Consider the following 17,335-nt stretch of genomic DNA (forward strand, 5'->3'; position numbering starts at 1 on the left):
TCTTGGAATCTAAGCTGCCAGAATCTCCAAAGTGCACACTGTAAACATTTCACTGCCTCAGTGACAGCTAAGTGAGGATGCCTTGCTCATTATCCATAAAGAATATGTGGCACAGATGAGCCCAGAATGTAAATTTCTAAGGAAATGAAGAAAATATAATTCATTTTTCATGCAGAAATGTGAGATTTTTTTTCTTTTTCATGCTGAAAGGTTCATGGAAAATTAATTAGGAGAACTCTTACAAATATGTTGTGTTGGTAGTGCTGTAAAAGTACTTTTCAACACCAAAGGAAATAAGGGAGGCTGCAATCACTGAGGTTAAATGGGAAATGGGAGGAGCAAATGGGCCCTCAATAGTAGCTGTTCATTATAGAATTTTTAAATAAATGCTAGAAATTAGCAGAAATGTAAAGAGGGAGATATGGTTTACTGGAGTGTGGTATGAAATGCAGTGACTGTTAAAATTCACCAGAGCTTCTGAAGATTTGTTAGCATTTTGCAGTACGCTTTCTGAAGGGAAAGGAGATGGTTGCACTCAGTGCATCTTTGTGAGCACTGTCACAGTGAAATCTCTGTGTGCACTTACCAAAACTACAGCCATTTCAATGACACATTTAATTTTCCTGAGAGATGAGGCATTTGCTGCAGTGCAGAGAGAAACCTGTTTGTTTGCTGGCAGGTGAGTTGGGGCAGGCACGATTTAAGTGTCCCAAAACGACGAGAGGCTGGTTGGTATTTCTGGAGTCCTATCCATTATTTACAGTTACTAGGCTGCCAGGGTATTTGCAGCAATGTCACACTAACCTCCATGAATTCTTGATTGAGGAATAAAAAATTAACAATATGGACTGATGGGAACACTGGTGGATAGAGACAAGTGGTTTTAGAGCAGGCACAGTGCAGTGCTGGTGACACAAACACACGCCAACGTCACCGTCACATTTTCTGAAAAACCCCCTTGCCTGGGATTCTTCTCCTGGGAAGCTGAGAAGCCTCAGAGAAAAGGAAAACAATTCTTCTCTCATTTGCTTCTCCTGTGCTGTGCTCATGTGGAATGAGCTTGGAGATTGTTCACCCACAGGGGATTGTTCCATTGGGTTCTGCTGTGAGTTGTTTTCACTCTTGGGCCAATCAGGGCCAAGCTGTGTCAGGACTCTGGAGAGAGTCACGAGTTTTCATTATTATCTTTTAGCCCTCTGTAAGTATCCTTTCTGGATTCTTTAGTATAGTTTAGTATTCTTTAATATAATATAGTATAATAAAGTAATAAATCAGCCTTCTGAGAACATGGAGTCAGATTCATCATTCCTTCCTGCCACAGGGCACCTGCAAATACAAGACCCCCAACATCTCAGAGCAGCATTTAGTGCTGCAGAACTTGCACACAGCATTCCTCCCATGCCAGCCCTGCCCTTCACACCTCCCCACACAGCTGGGACTGGAGAGGAGCTGGCTTTTCCTGCCATTTCTAGATTTGCTGGGTTGTCTAAACTTCCCTCAGCCATGGAAATGAGATTCAGAGCAGTGTTTGAGCTGCAATTTCCCTCTAGCAGGTAACCTCACATTATCCTTTAGCAGCCTGAGGAGCTGCTGGGCCCCTGTGCCCCCTCCCCTTCTAGGCAGGGGTTGTTTCCCTGAGCCTGGCTGTGGGTTTAGGGCTCCTGAGGAAATCAGCAGAGCTGGATCCTGCTGAGGTGACAAACAGCCTGCAGCCAGGGAAATCACAGGGCAGGTGACAGGCTCACTTTGTTAGCCCGTGGAATAATGGTGATGATTAGTCAGAAGTACAAAAGTGAAAAGCAGAACTCTTGTGTGGTTTGTTTCTTAGTAACAGCTGGAGCAGGAATTGCCTGTGATGCCAAGGCTTGTGCTGAACATCACCAGCTTTAGGAACTGTTTGTCTTGGACTGGGGGGCTCAGCCTGGGCTGCTCTCATACAGGGTTAATTTTTTGGCCGCTCCTGAAACATCACCTTTAAACTTTTCTCTCATTTAAAGCAGTCACCTCCTTCAGAACTAAAGAAATTTCAGGATATAAAATGGAGCCAGGCTGGAGTGGAACACGTAAGTTCCATACAGTGCAAGCAGCTTTTTGTTCCTGACCCACTCTGGCTCTAATTTGGGGCATTGTGTGGGGCTTCAGGGATGCTTTTGTGTTCTTTTTATTTCCAAACAGCAGCTTCCACTAAAATCTCCTTCAAGTGGAACTGAATGTACTTCTATTTTATATTGACATGATTTCTCTCTCCAGAATCTGGTTGTTGGTGTTTTTTTCCTGGTTTATCACCTTGAACTGATGGAGCCCTGCAATGTTGCCTTGGTCTAAGCAGAAGGACCTGGCTCAGGGCTCATAGGCAGGACAGCTTTCATCTGCTTTGAAAGGGGTTTTCAACAACACCTGGTTTAGTATTAGAGCCTTCTGATCAAGAGTGTTTAAGCAGTACATTGTAATTGGAAAGCATTTGCATGGACTTCCTAATTATTTATAATCACCCACTGTACATAAATCCTGGAGTAGAGAGCTTACAGAAAAGCTGATTTATTTTTGAATATTTTTTGCACAGGGAAGATTCCAAAAGACAAAGCTATTTCTGCAGGACCCTTGAGGGACACCACTAGTTACTGCATTTTATTACATTGCTTAGATTTAAGTTCTGGAATGTGCAGAATATTGTCTGTACATTTTTCTGCTTTTTAACCACACCTTGAAAGTCAGAGGGTCCTCTCCTGAAGAGAGTAGGTGTTGCTTATTGACACTTTCTGCTTCCTAATTAAAGGCTTTCAGTAGTGCCCATGTTTAAAGTGTTTTACATAATTCATTGCACTATTTTCTTCCTGCCCTAGGAAATTATAAGCATCTCTTGCTGTGATCGTTCACTCCAAGGATTAAGACTCTTTTCATATTCATAAATGGGAGGAATTCTAATAACTGGTGTGTCAGTGAGCTCTGGGTGATGGTCAGAAGGGCAGGGGAGCTCTGAGGGTGGCTCCTGCAGCCCTGCTGGAGGTGCCACTGTGCTGAGAGAGGATTTCTGGGGGACATTTCAAATCTGTTTGTCCCGCTCACAGGGATGAAGGTTTGCAGCATTAAACACAGGCAGGAGACAGGTATAAACCTACTAATGATGAGAAACCAGGAGTGAAGGATTTGAATAGCTTACATCTGCCTTTGAGACCAAGTGATCCATCTCTTATTTTGTATGCCTATCAGTACTGAATGAACAACAGCTGTAGCTCAGAAACAGATGAGACTTTCTCTTAGGAAATGCTTCTGTTAAGGGCTTTTTACAGCCTTGCCACAGTTTAAATGGACTTTCAAGCTGTGCTGGTGTTAAGTCCCCTGTTTGGGGCCGGGCTGATGGAAGAATTGCTATCCATTTCCAGCTACAGTGACTGTCGTGTTGTCAGAAGTTCCATATTTTAAAATATGACTCAAAATTCTGAATAGTCTGACACATGGCACTTATGTAGCTAACTCTTAGGGTACTGCTGCCTTTTGTGTAATTCAGTTTGCAGTAATAGCTCCCAAATATAGTGAAATTCCTTTAAAGGAAGTACTTTAAAACTGAACAATACTGACCACAAATCTTAAACTTCGCCACAGGTAAAGGGGCTGTGCATTGCTTTATCCTGGTGAAGTATCTCCCTGCTCTCATCCTGCTGATCTATTCCCTTTTTTAATATTTTAAATGTGTTGCTGCCATGAGGTTATTAAGAAAAAAGTGTTTATTTTAGTTTAGACATCAAACTACCCCAGTTCTGCTCCCTCCCAGTGGTGAAGCTGCTGCTTTCCCTGCTGTCTGGAATCTTTGGGAATGGTGGTGCCTTCCTCCTGTGCAGTTTACCATGAGAATCTCACATCAGGTTAACAGAGCCATGGATATGCCCCCTCAGCTCTGAGTCCTCCCAGCAAAAAGATGGAAAAATACTTGATTATTTCTACCTCGATGTAGGAGAGCAACCTGAACTGGAGATACACTCAAGCTGTGAATGTCAGGGATAAATAGGCAGCTTACAAATGGCATTGAAAACTGTCTGTGCTGCTGAGAGGAAAAAAGATTTGGTTTCTTACTGTTCTGCTGGCTTTGGGTTGATTTTTAAAAAAGAGAAAAGTGGCATGTTTTGATGAGGATGATACAGAGCGATGGCTTTGCAAAGTGCAGCTCTTTTCTTCAAACCTTTGCCTTTTAGACTGAATTTCTTAGGCTGGGCTGCTTGGTTTTGCTCAGCTGGTGCAATGACAGCCAGGAGCAGCTCTGTCCTCGTGCAGCATGGGCTGGTGGCATTAATGTGTCAACATCTGCTCGCTACAGCACAGGTACCACGACCTTGCTGTATCATCATTAATTTCCCCAAAACAAACCAGCCAGAACTAGTGCTGGGAGAAACTATTTGCAGAACATCAGCACACAGTCAAACTTGTTTAGTCTTTGGCATTGATGGAGGGGTTGTTGCTTTTGTGACCTAAACTCGTCAGGACCATGAAGGCGGGGCCTTGCTTTGCCCAGGGGCTGTGGACACGCTGGTCCCAGCAGGAGACTCATCCCTGGGAAAGGTGGGAATGAGCATCCCAACCTGAGAGGAGCTTGGCTGACTCCACAGGCTGCATTTTAATCAGAGCGCATGGGAACGCTGGCAAAGAGCTCCATCTTCATTTCTCTGCTCACGGCCTCGAGCACAGATGGAGAAATGATGGAGGAGGAACCTGTGCCCCTGGGACATGGGAACTGGAGTTTGTACCAGGACAGACCTTCAGCCCCTGGCAGCTGGGGACGACAGAGCCCTGCCTGTGCCGCCTCAGGACCCGGGCCACACTTTGTGTGTGGTCCCATTGCTGTCCCTCACAGCCACCCCCAGCTCCAAAGAGCCCCCTGAAAACCAGGAGCATGCGATGGTGCAGCTACTGCACCCAGGGGGACCTTGTGTTCCTAAAAGGATTTATTTTGGAGGAGATCTCTGCTGCTCAGAGCAGGTGGGAGGGCTGAGAGGCCTCTGTTGCCCATGGCTAGTGGCCCTGGAGGTGGCTGTTGGGGACTGCAGCACCCTGGGCCACCACACTGGCCAGTCTCACTGCCCAGCTCCTGCCAGAGCTGCTTCTCCCACCTATGGGACTCTTAGCTGCCCTGAGGATGAGAGGCAGAGAGAACCCCTTTGAGCATTTAAACTCCTTCCCAGAATGAGTTTAAATGAAGGTAAATCCTTCCTTAGTGTAGCATTCACACTCTCTGAAAAATCCCTTCCCCCAGGATTTTTCTCCTGGGAAGCTGAGAAGCCTCAGAGAAAAGGAAAACAATTCTTCTCTCATTTGCTTTTCCTGTGCTGTGCTCCTGTGGAATGTGCTTGGAGATTGTTCACCCACAGGGGATTGTTCCATTGGGTTCTGCTGGGAGTTGTTTTCACTCTTTGGCCAATCAGGGCCAAGCTGTGTCAGGACTCTGGAGAGAGTCACGAGTTTTCATTATTATCTTTTAGCATTCAGTAAGTATCCTTCCTGTATTCTTTAGTACAGTATAGTATTCTTTAATATAACATAGCGTAATAAAGTAATAAATCAGCCTTCTGAGAACATGGAGTCAGATGTGTCATTCCTTCCTGCCACGGGGCATTCCCAGCAAGTACAATACCTTAGCCTTGGGTTTGGCAACAGTTTAAATTTAAGGCAGTTATAAAGGTATAATTGAATTGCTGTGTCCCACAAGCTCGAATGATGGCAAATCAGATATACTTGTATAAAAATGAATTATTTATTAAGACAAATGAACAGACAAAAGATAACAGATGGAAGATCTTAATCAGAATTACTTCCTATACTGCATAAAACTAAAAAAATATAGTTGATTAGAACATCATAAAACATTGCATGATATCAAGGTACTTTTATTAAAGCTGGCAAAAAAATGTTATGGATTAGAAGTTGAATGTAACTTACCACCAAAATAAGGATAATGCACAAATTCCCTCGCTTAACCCCAAGGGTAGTAATCACAGAGTAGGCATTCCTACTCGTGGGATAAACTCCACACATTTCCAGGAAAACACATGGAAGATTTCTACTTTGTGAAAGTTTGGTGTGGCTTCCACGGTTGTAGAGTGGGTGAGTGTCAGTCAGAAATCCAGCTTACCTTGTCAGATGTCCCTTCAAACCAAGATGTTTATTGGCACTTGGGAGATGCCCGCCCAGTGCTAACCCCATGGCACCAAAATAACTTCCTGTGAGACATCTTTTCCTGTTTGAGTTATCTGAGTGCTTAACAAGTGACAGATGAGATTTTATGGGGATAGGATGTCCTGCTACTACTGGTGATGGTGGTGGCTGCTGGCAGCATCACCTCCTGTTGATGCCTTAGGATTTAGCTTTTTTATTTTTCAGATCCTGTACTGCTTTAGTGTATAACTCTAAAACTCCATAGCATGTCAGCCACTGTTCTCCTTTTCTATTCAGACAAAACAGTTCCTCTCCAGGCCTGAGACTCCAGGACACCTCACTGTCTCAGGCCCCAAAAGGTACAAACAAAAATGAGTTGTGGGGGAGCAAACCCGGGGTAAATAACTTTATCAGCTGAAGCTGTAATTGGAGGATTAACCCCTGAGGTGTAAATGGACCAAACTTTTAATTGCGCAAGACACTCGTGCCCATGATCCTTCCTGGGCGCAGCCTCTGGGAGGCTTTGACTGCCCAAGGTCTATCTGTTGAAGGCCTTTATTAAATACCCACTTTTAATCTCCTAGTCTTGTGCAGCCTCTGTTCCAGCTGGCCACTCCAAGGCATCAGCATGACCTGGGGCAGAGCTGGCAGATGTCTCAGCTCTGGCAGTGCCTGTACCCAGCTCCTGTCCCCCGACAGAGGCGATGAGACCCCGAGGCAGCCGAGGCTCCAGGGTGTCCCCTGCCATAGCACTGACCCTCCCCTGCTCAGCAGCCCAAAGTCATTCCAGGGCTGGAATTGTGCAGAAGGGAGGGCTGCTGGGCGCTGCCAGGTCACTGCCAATGCAGCTGCTGGGTGGAGTTCATCCCCTGGAGTTTGACCTGGTGTTTGGGAGGCTGATGGTGTGTGAGAGCCTGGCTGCTGCACGGGGGGCAGGGGGATGCAATTTTCGGGGCTAATGATTGTGCTGACCTGATGTCCTCACACAGCTGCTTTCTATTACTGCTTAACTGGGCCAGGGGAGGCTCAGGGGACTGGCTTTCTGTAATGAGCTGGCTCTGCAATTACAGCACTTACTGCAGGACACCGGGGCTAAATCTGCCTCATTTTTGCTTCATCATCTATTTTTATATTATTCTGGCATAATGTGGGCATTCCAAAAAATGTGAGTTTATTGCTCCTGGGTGAAATGGCTAGTGCTAATAGTGCTGCTGAGTGTGGTGAGGGAATTGTTTCATTGCTGCCTTTTCACTCTGTCCTCTTGCCTTACAAAATCATTGACACATGAAAAAAAAAAAAGTCAGCAAAGATCTTTTTGTTTATATTTATATTCCAGGGTTTGTTTTGTTGGTTTTTTTTTTCCTTGCTAAATTAAACAGGGAGTATTAATGTCATTATTTACCCGAATCCATGGAATAGCTGTAGTGGCTCAACACTTTGCTTGAAATTGCTTTGTTTACCTTGAATTTCAGATTTAGTTTATTGCAGTTGCATTTTGGATCATGAATTTCTACCATTTAATAAGTGTGAAATCCTACTTTTGCTGACTTCTAGAAATTGCCAAGATTATCACAGGCAGCAGTACATGAGGATATTTTGCTAAAGGTATGGATAAAGTAGGTTTAGGTTACTTTTAAGAAGACAGCAAACAAAGACCATATATTTTATTGCATACAAAACCTGTTTGTGGCTAACTTATTGTGTATTGATGTTTTTTCTCATTACCTCATTATTAGAGTAATGGAATTTATTCCCAATATTAAAGAGGAGCCATTTGGCAAGGTCTTTGCAGGTCAGGTTGCTTTGTAATAGTGAGTTCCAGTTTCAAAGAGAAAACCGTGTTGTTTTCACCCTGCTTTGTACCAGGCACACAAATATACAGAATCTTTGATGAAAATCATTGTATAAGTTAGATAGAACAAGTGTTTCAGGGATTGTTTTCCTTTTATTTATTTATTTTAGAGAGTTTATTTTGTTACACTACAGAAATTTTTAAAAAGATGATTTTATGACTGAGACTTCATACATTAAGTGAACTATCCATGATAACTACTCCACATTTTGCAGACTAATTTATAGAGCAAATTTAAATTAAAGATCTTAAAAGACCGATATTAATTTAGCATCACAAACACTACTAGGGTGTAGTTAAGAGCAGATACATTTTTCACCAACTGCTGAAGTCATTGCCTGTAGACTCACTGAGTTAACCGAAATTTGGAGTAACCTAATCCTGTTATCCATAGCAGTAAATAAACTGAGCAAAATTTAATTAAAGATACATATCTATGAAATATGAGTCTTGATTCCCCCTGTTCTCCCTTCAGCATATTCCATTCATGTATGCCTTTAATAGATTGGATTTTTTTACTGGGCGCTCGTGTGTAACAGCCATAGGTTGTTGTGTTTAGCCTTGTGGAAGCCCCAGGGAGCTGATTCTGCAGGATATCCTGGGAATTTCTCTCTTGTGCTCCCAGGAGTGAGTACTGAAGGGCAGCATTTTACCCTCACAGCTTCTGTGGGGCCCAGGACTTTGCTTTAAGAAATTAAATCTTGGCTTTTAAAAATGTAGCTGTTCATTTTCATGTCCCAGGCAAAAACCATCTGAGAGTTTTCTTTTCCAGAAAGTCTCAGTTTGGCTATGTTGTTTATGTTGTGAAGCAAGGAGTTGCTATAAATAAACCTTTTAAACCCTTCACAGACAGTTTTTAAAAAATATCCAGGGTGTTAATCAAGAAAAATAGTTTTAGTTAAGAACTTTATTTGAGCATTAGTCAGAACAAGGGTAAGAATACAAATGGAAAAGCCCAGCCTTGATGAGTTAACATTTTTGTGTCAAGTCCAACCTTCCTGACACTCAGGAGCTTTGGTGACCATTAAGGATTAGGTTTATAAAGGGTCACGTAGGGCTTCTTGGTAGTCTTAGGAAAGAGTGGGGATGTAAAAGTTCATTTTGCTTCACTTTGCAGAATTGCTTTTAAAAACCAAGAAGGGGGTGAATGAAAACTGATGAATTGGCAAGAACTGCCTTAGCAGGAAGGTGATCTCTCTTGCATGCATATTTTTCTATGCTTTTGATAGAGAGATTTAAATACATTTAAAGAATGATTTAGATTTATAGCTATATTTATCATGATTACTTCACTAAATTTGGCAAGATGCATTAGAATTCCATGTTTCAAAGGCACAGTGCTTTAGGAAGGGAAATATTACAATATGGTTTGGCTTATTTTTCTAATTGTGTCAACACTGAAGTGCCAGACAGTACATTGCAATATTCCTAAAGGCTTGTTGGTTGGTTTGGTTTTATCTTTTTTCTTTCTCCTGTTCCCCTGCTGTTGTTTATCACAGTGAAGCAGTGAGATTACAGGTAATTGTTCACATCATGGAGTCAGAGCTAGTGAGGAACACTCGGCACAAGGCTGGTTTCTTTGCACCCTGTATGTCTTGGTTTGAACAGAGAGGTGTCTGCTAAGGAAGGCAGGAGCCTGCCCTGAAATGGAAAATGTAAAACCTTCCCTCCAAATTGTTATAATTTTAAAATTAAGGGGCTCTCAGGCAAACATATGGGAGTAAGAATAACAGTTCTTTACTAGGGAAGAAAATAAAAATGCAGTAATACAAAACAACCCTGCCAGAGTCAGAAGAGGAGCTGACCCCCTGTGGCTCAGGGTGGTGGCACAGTCCCATTCCATGGTGGCTCAGCCCTCCTGCAGGGCCAGCTGTGGTTCTGCTGGAGCAGGGATCTTGGACAAGGCTGGAGTTTTCCCCTGAAGCTCCAGGGCTGCTGGAGATGGGCCTGCTCTCCCTCTGGGAATGCAGTGAAAAGAAAGCTGCTCCTCTGGGAATGCAGGGCAGGAGAAAGCTGCTCCTCTGGGAATGCAGGGGAGGAGAAAGCTGCTCCTCTGGGAATGCAGGGGAGGAGAAAGCTGCTCCTCTGGGAATGCAGGGGAGGAGAAAGCTGCTCCTCTGGGAATGCAGTGAGAAGAAAGCTGCTCCTCTGGGAATGCAGTGAGAAGAAAGCTGCTCCTCTGGGAATGCAGGGGGCAAAGGCTGCTGTGCTGTTCCCAGGGTCAGGTTCTATCCAGGTAGGAATGCTTGGCTCCTGCCCTGGGCAGAGCATCTCCCATGGGATGATGGAATTTGATCAGCCATGCAGGGACACTCAGTGGCCATGGACAGCAGAGATCTCCTGGAGGGAGGATGGGTTGTGGGAGAGGTAAAGAAACCTGCCCCATGGACAGCAGAGAACTGCCCCAGCTCTGCCAGATGAGAACAGAATACACACCCCCAGGCACATCTTACAACCCAGGACACTGCCATGAAACAGCTCCAGCAGCTCAGGTTCTGCTCAGTGGCGTGGACTGGGAGCCATAATCAGAAATCTGCTCTGAACCCAGAGGAGCCAGGCTGGTGACTGCTCCAGGCAGACAAAAACTGGGAAAAGCCAGTGGGCAATCAATCTCCCATCCCTCCTGACCCACAGCTGGAGTCCCAGTTTAATAAAAGGTTGCAGCACAGTGATTATCAAATTGTGATTTTTTAATACTGCCTGAGCTCAGTGAGGCAAACTTTAAAGGTAAAATTTCACATTTGTTTAGAGAAATGCCAGGACGTGCACAGGACCTTGTCAAGTCTCTGCCCCTGATCTCACCAGTGCAAGTCTTGCTGAGTTCCCTTGCAGGGTGTTACTGCAGCAGGTTCAAGAGTGGTTAAGCAGTGGAGGTGTTGCTCTCCAGGACTGTCTGTCTGTTAGATATATATTTCTTTTTTAGACATAAAATTAGTTCTGTCTTGGCATTAACAATTCCAATTCCATTAATACTATTTCTAGATTACTATTTCTAGGTATATATCTTTTCTTCAAGTTTAAAATCCTCTATGCCTGATATTCCAAACAAGTTTCTAAAGTTCAAATAGCCAAAGATTGTTTTCTTTAGCTCATTTTAAATGTTTATTTGCAGCATATTTTTTTTCCAGTCCTGGCCTCATTTTTTTCCAAGCCTTTCCCTTGTTCCATAGGAATCTGGGAAGGGGGAAAGATATTAAAGATAAAAACGGACTAGTTTTATTTTTTTTAACTGTGCAGGATTCAGATTGATGCGGGAAAGTGAAAAAAAAATTAAGAAAATATCTTTTTTAGAAAAATCAGTGACAGAAAAATGGCTTCACATTGGAGTGGGTAAAATGGGACACTTCAGTGAAATTATCACTCACCTTCAGGCACAGGATAGTTGAGAATCCTGGCTCAAAACATGTACCTTGCAGTTTTTTTCCCTGCTTGTTTTTTTTTCTTTGAACTTTGATACAAGGAATTTCTTGTACTTTTAATACAAAATTGATACTAAATGAGCTGTCCATTCTCATGTTTGAGGAGCTTGCTGTGCTTAAGACTGTTTCCTTCATTTCTTTTTGGTAAGGTGTTGTCCTGAGATATGCAACAAATAGCAGCCATTTGCTTCCTGGTTTAGAATGGCAAATATTGTCCTCTGCTCATTCTGCAGAGAGGAACTATGCATGCATTTCAAGATAAGACCTTGCTAAATGCTAAAAGCAGTAAACATAGTTTAAAAGACTCTTTTTGCAGTGTCATCAGCATGTCTATGACTTTGTCAGTATTTGCAGGATTCCTCATGTAGAATGGGAAGTTCTGCATTGAGCACAACTTCCAGAAACAGCAAAAAAGCCATTTTTAAAGATGTTTTCTGTGTCATGTCTAGCTTGTAGCACAAGAAGAATAAATTGCCTTTTGCTTGGGAAAGTGACATAAACCCAGGGTTTTGTTATGTCACAGAAGGATTATGGTGAGAGAGACAAGGATCCCTCACCTGAGCCATAATTCCTCCTGGTGAAATTGCTGTGGTTTCAACTAGGGCATCAAATGTCATGGGGGGAACAGCAGGGGAGAGAAAATGATGATCCCTCACAGGAGTTGTGGGGCAGAGCTGTGGATTATTGCAGAAGGGCATCTGCCAAGGGGAATGAGGTGAGCTAACGATGCCACACCTTGTCTGCAGCCCAGCTCTCCTCTCTGCTCCTCCCTGGGCTCTGCCCATTCCCACCTTCTGCAATAATTAGCTTATCGTGGACACATCACTCCAGGTGCCTCTGACCCAGGATTGCCTGGGGTGGGGGTGAATAAATTGGCTTTGTGTCTCGGGTGGCTTGGCTGCAGATCTTAGCTCTGCCTAAGGAGCTTGAGCGTTGGCAGTGCCTTCTCAGAGGATTTAATTGAGTGATCACACTGTGACACACAGACACTTCCTCAAAAGCCTCAGCAAAGGCTGGCTTGGAACTGCAGTTCTTTGTCGTACCCATTACACTGCTCCCGTGTCTTCATTCACTGCTCCTCAAAGGTGACAGGAGATGCAGCTCTGGGCTAGAAATTACAAGTTTCAGGAACAGGGGGGTAGGAGTGAGGGGGAGGAAGAAATCAGTCATACAGATAGAAGGATAATTCACTGTGTTAAGACACATAAACTTAAATAAAAATCACTGCTAAAACTTTTAGGTAATCGTCAAGTCTCCACAGACTAACAATAGTCAGCCCATTCATTTAATGAGTTTTATTTGACCCTTAATATTAAATGAATATGTTTTAGTGTTTATTAATTAAACATTAGCTTGAGGAATGCCATTGTTTTAAGTAGAAACACTCCATCTTTGTCTCCGTTGGTGTAGTGGTGAGTATACTGTCAAAGATCACAATCCCTCTGGTGTGAGGATCATTTTGCAGAGTTCCCAGAATAACTCAGGGTATGTTTGTGTCCCTGTGTCCAGCCTGGGTGCAGATGTTCTCTCAGCTGTGTAGCTCTGGCTGCTGCAGTTTTCAGCAGGATAACTCTGCTGTGACAGCCTGGCACCCTGACCTGCTCTACCAGGGTCAGCTGCTGCTGCACTGCTCGACAGAAAGCTCCTCTCTTTGCAGTGTCACTGTGTTATTTGTCATTTTGTTTGATAATTTTTCATTAGTATGCTTGGCCTAAGAATGTGCTAATGGAATTTGATAAAAATGTAAAGCTGGGAGGAATTGCTAACACAGAGTGTGTTATCCAGGAAGAGATGGATGGGCTTGCAGACTGAAATAAAAGTGAATTAATGTTAGTAATAGCGAGGAAAAGGTCATGCTTCTAAGAACTAACTGGAATTCAACTGCTGAGCAGGGATTTATCAGACAATAACTTGGAGAAGAAAAATAGGGATATAATACGTCCAGTGGTCCAGCTGACCATTGGGTGACTGTAAAGCACCAGGAAGGTACAAAAATATAAAAGAGAAATACAGTCTTTGGACACGTAAGGTGAATTATTAAAACAGAAGAGTAATTGCCTTGCAAGGCATTAGTGAGTCCTGGCTGGAATAGTCACGTTGTTCAGTCCTATTCACATCTCTTGCAAAGCTGATAGAGGGAGAAGATAGGCACCTTTGACAGAAGGTTTAGAGCAGGATTTATGGCAGTTTCAGGAAGCTCCACTCCAAATTCTGGCGGTTTAAGACAGGTTTTTGGTATATCCTCTACAATATGTGCTTTTAGTCATTTGCCTCCAAGAAAGATGTAATTGAATTGATATAAGTGGAGTGTAACTCTAGGAGTCTATCAGTAGAAGGACCTTTTTTTGAGGGGATGCTACCAGAGTGACCAAAGGGAATGGCAGCAGGGAATGGATGGGATGGCTTTTTGTATGGTTTATTTTGGAAAGGAAAAATAACTTCTTACATCAAAAAAATTGATGAAGAGGAACAACAACAACAACAAAAAAGGCAATAGGTTGTTTGTAAATAAATAGAATTTAAATAAGGTCAGTTCTGCTTGTGTGAGAGAAATTCTTGAACAGCTTCAAAAATCCCATTAGTGACAAAGATCCACATTTCAAATAGAGCTGAACCTGGTTTGAATCAGGTTAAATTAAATAACAGTTTGTGATTGCAGGTGCCTTGTTTTGATGTGACAGGAGTTCATTTCCACTCCTAAATTCCTCTGGAATAAGTTTTTGATGAATCCACAGATGTCTTCCATTGAACAGCAGCTCTGCACACAAATTGTCTCCTTTGCAGTGCAGGCTGAGCTCTGTTCAATAAACTGTGCTCTCTTCCACCTTCCCTCAGCCAGGGTCATGGCTGGGCGCTCCTCCTCCTGCTCCTTGGAGCTTGGGAGAACTGGGGATGTCCTTTAGAAGTGATGATTAACACCAGTATAAAGGAAGATCTATTCTCCTGGAGACAGAATTATAGCTAGGTGTCAGGCTGGAATTTGTGAGGAGACTATTAAGGGCTTTTCAACCTAGTACAGTGGTGACAATATAGGGACATAAAGTTCTAACAAAGATTTTTGTCTTACAACATGGTTAAACAGCCTTCAGAGTCTAATATGAGCTTATTAACTTTGTGTCTGTTGTTTGACCTATGGCAGTGTGTATGTGTCTTAAAATGTTTCAGTTGCTTTAAATGATAAAATGTTTCAGTTGCTATAAATGATGAATTTCTCTCTGTTGCCAGCAGTGGATTTTGTGCAGTTTTTCATAGCAGTTGACTTTGTATCTCCCTGGTGTTGGACACTGACCTGAACTGAGCTCAGTGTAACCCTTGAGCGGCAGAGAACTCATCGATGTTTGTGCTTCAGGGCAGCTTTGGCTGCTGGAAGTCAGCCCTGGAGCTCCCTGGTGTCCAAACCCTGGGCACCTGTGCCCAGCAGACTGTCCCTAGTGAGAGGGATCTGGCAAAACTTCCTTTGTCCTACTCCACATGGAATGTGGCCTTCAGACTGTGTTGCTTCTACCACTGTGGAACTGAACTCTTTTCAGAGAATGTCCTGGGAATTGTGTATGGGTTGGAAAGTTTATGGTTGGATTGCTTATCATCAACAAATTAAAAATTAGTAAAAATAGGAACATATTTTCCCAGTTCTCTTTTGGTGTATTTCCTGTGTTTTTACCTTATATTCCTGAATTTTACTGTTTTAATTTATGCCTGGTTCTGCCTTCTGATGTGCATGAGAGGTGAAGAGTCTCAGTGTGAAAGACAGTTCTCTTCAGTTCTGTTCCCTCAAGCCATCAGAACCAATTGATGTCAGTTACCTCAAAAGCCAATTAATCCCACTCCTGTTTTGTTGGATCAATACTAATGCATTTCTCCTGTAATTTTCAGGTTTTGACATCGCTGGATGCCAGCAAAGCTGAGGTAGGAAATTCTGTCTTATACTGGTGGAATGTTAAATAGCTCTCTGTGCTTCTGATAGAGGGGCCAGCTTGCTTACAGTTTTGGGGTGAAAGTTTAAGTTACTGCAGGATGGCATTTGTGCTGCTTCTCAGGCTTAACGAGCCAATCTTTGGAAATCTGGTCATGGTATAACAGTATTTAAGCTCATAAAGCCCTTCTAGGAAAGTCTTGCCATTGTGCATGTCTTTCTGAAGGTTTCCATGGCATTAAACCACACAATTCAGAGGTTTGTTCAGTGTGTGTTTTATTTCCCATCCCCAGAAGGTGCAAGCTGACCTTGCCCTGTGCCCTTCCCTTTTTCTCCTTTGCTCCTCAGCCAAGCAGGCTTGTACCTGCTGCAGAGGAGGTTCTGGGCTTGGCACGTGTTCTGTGCACCTCCACAGCTGCTTTGCCTCACTCTTCTTGCACCATATGCCATGAGCTGCTGGAACGGGCTGGAGCATGGAAGAGCAGCTGGGTTTTGTGCCGAGCTGAGTTCTCACTGAATTCTGGAGTGCCGTCGGCAGCGTCGTGCGTTAGGTGCTTGACATCGCTGCAGGTTAGCTTGATCCTTTTGGACTCACATTTATTTTGTCAGCTTTCCTCCTGATGTGTGACTGTTTCTGAATGGTGTGGAGGTGTTCTTAGAGGCGAAAATATCCTGATTGTTGGAGTGTGTTTGGAGTAACCAACTGCTGAATAGAAGGGGCAGTCCTTTGTGAGCACAGACGTGTTGGACTGCATTTGCCTCTCCTGAGCAGTGCTCCTGAACAAGTCACTGCACTTGTGATGACTGGCAGATATCTTAATTTGGTGCACAGTGCCTGAGTCATTTATTTGTAACGTCACTTGGAAGCTCAGAGTGTTCCTCTGTGAAACCCTCCTCAGACTCACAGTAGGGAATTTGTGGTGTGCTCCAAAGCTAATGTTTAACTGTGACAAAATGTGTAGGTGACTCTAACTGCTGGATAAATTTTTAATATGAACCTTTGGTAAATTAAATTGCATTATTAAAGAGAATAGATAAACTGTGCTAGTTACTTCAAAGAACAGGAACGCGAGTTCACTTGCATACTGCAAAAGAATGAGATCATTCATTTTTATTTAGATTGAGACTGTAATATCAGTGTTCAATTTAGCTGGTCTGATTCAATTGCATACTTGGCTTGTCTCAGGGAGTTTCAGGAGTAGGATTTGTATCTATTTTTTCACTGTTGGACTGTTCAAATGTTTGGTGCTGTTCTATCAAGAGCCCACTGATAGTCATTTTCAGTTTCTTGTTTTGTAATGGGATTTTGGGGGCTGAGATTTGTCACTGTGCGGGTACTGCTATTGACTCTGCTGCCTTCTATACAGTCTGTTTTCTTATTTATTTGTCAAATGTTCTCATGTACATTCTTCTCTCTTGTGTGTAAAATTCTGGGAATATTGCAAGTTTCTGCATTGGCCAGTTGAATTGATTTGTTTGTTGGTGCTCTATTGATTCCAAAACCTTGAGTTAACACATTTGGTTGTTTTTTAAGAGCTCACCAGCTGAGGTTTGTGCCCCAGCCTGTGGGGCTGCTGACTTTGTAGGCTCAGATCTGTGTTTGAGAGGTTGTGGTTGGATGCTGTTTCTCCCATTCATGAAAGTACTTGGAAGGATTGCCACAGTTCCCCAATACAGGGCAAATCCTAATTGGAGGTAAAGGGTAATTAAATATTTTCCTTAATGAGGGCATTAATGTTGTTGGGAAATAGTCTGACTGAGTTCAATGGAGTAACTCACATAAAATAGCAAATAAAAAGATAACAGGCATGCAGAACTGGTTGATGGATTTTCAGCTCAGGAAACGATTCCTTTGACATAATGGCAGACTTCCCAAAATTTCTTCCTGAAAGCCACACAGGCACAGCACTACAGTTCTAGTGGGGTTTTGAGGCCTGACATAACTGTGAGGATGACAGGACACACAGGACATTTCCTCAGCTTTGAGAATAGTGGCCCTGTGTTTTG

At 43.1% G+C, this 17,335-nt stretch overlaps 1 protein-coding gene across 16 annotated transcripts in view; it reads left to right on the forward strand.

Annotated features, from left to right (window-relative positions):
* RBFOX1 (RNA binding fox-1 homolog 1) overlaps positions 1-17,335 on the forward strand; it is a 1,167,310-nt gene that overhangs the window by 263,553 nt on the left and 886,422 nt on the right. For all 16 annotated transcript variants that reach the window (XM_038151507.1, XM_038151462.1, XM_038151474.1 and 13 more), the window contains exon 3: positions 15,289-15,321. In XM_038151507.1, coding sequence (XP_038007435.1) covers positions 15,289-15,321 — 33 coding nt within the window. The remainder of the gene's footprint in view (positions 1-15,288; positions 15,322-17,335) is intronic.

Source organism: Motacilla alba, chromosome 14, assembly GCF_015832195.1.
Source record: "Motacilla alba alba isolate MOTALB_02 chromosome 14, Motacilla_alba_V1.0_pri, whole genome shotgun sequence".
NCBI lineage: Eukaryota > Metazoa > Chordata > Aves > Passeriformes > Motacillidae > Motacilla > Motacilla alba.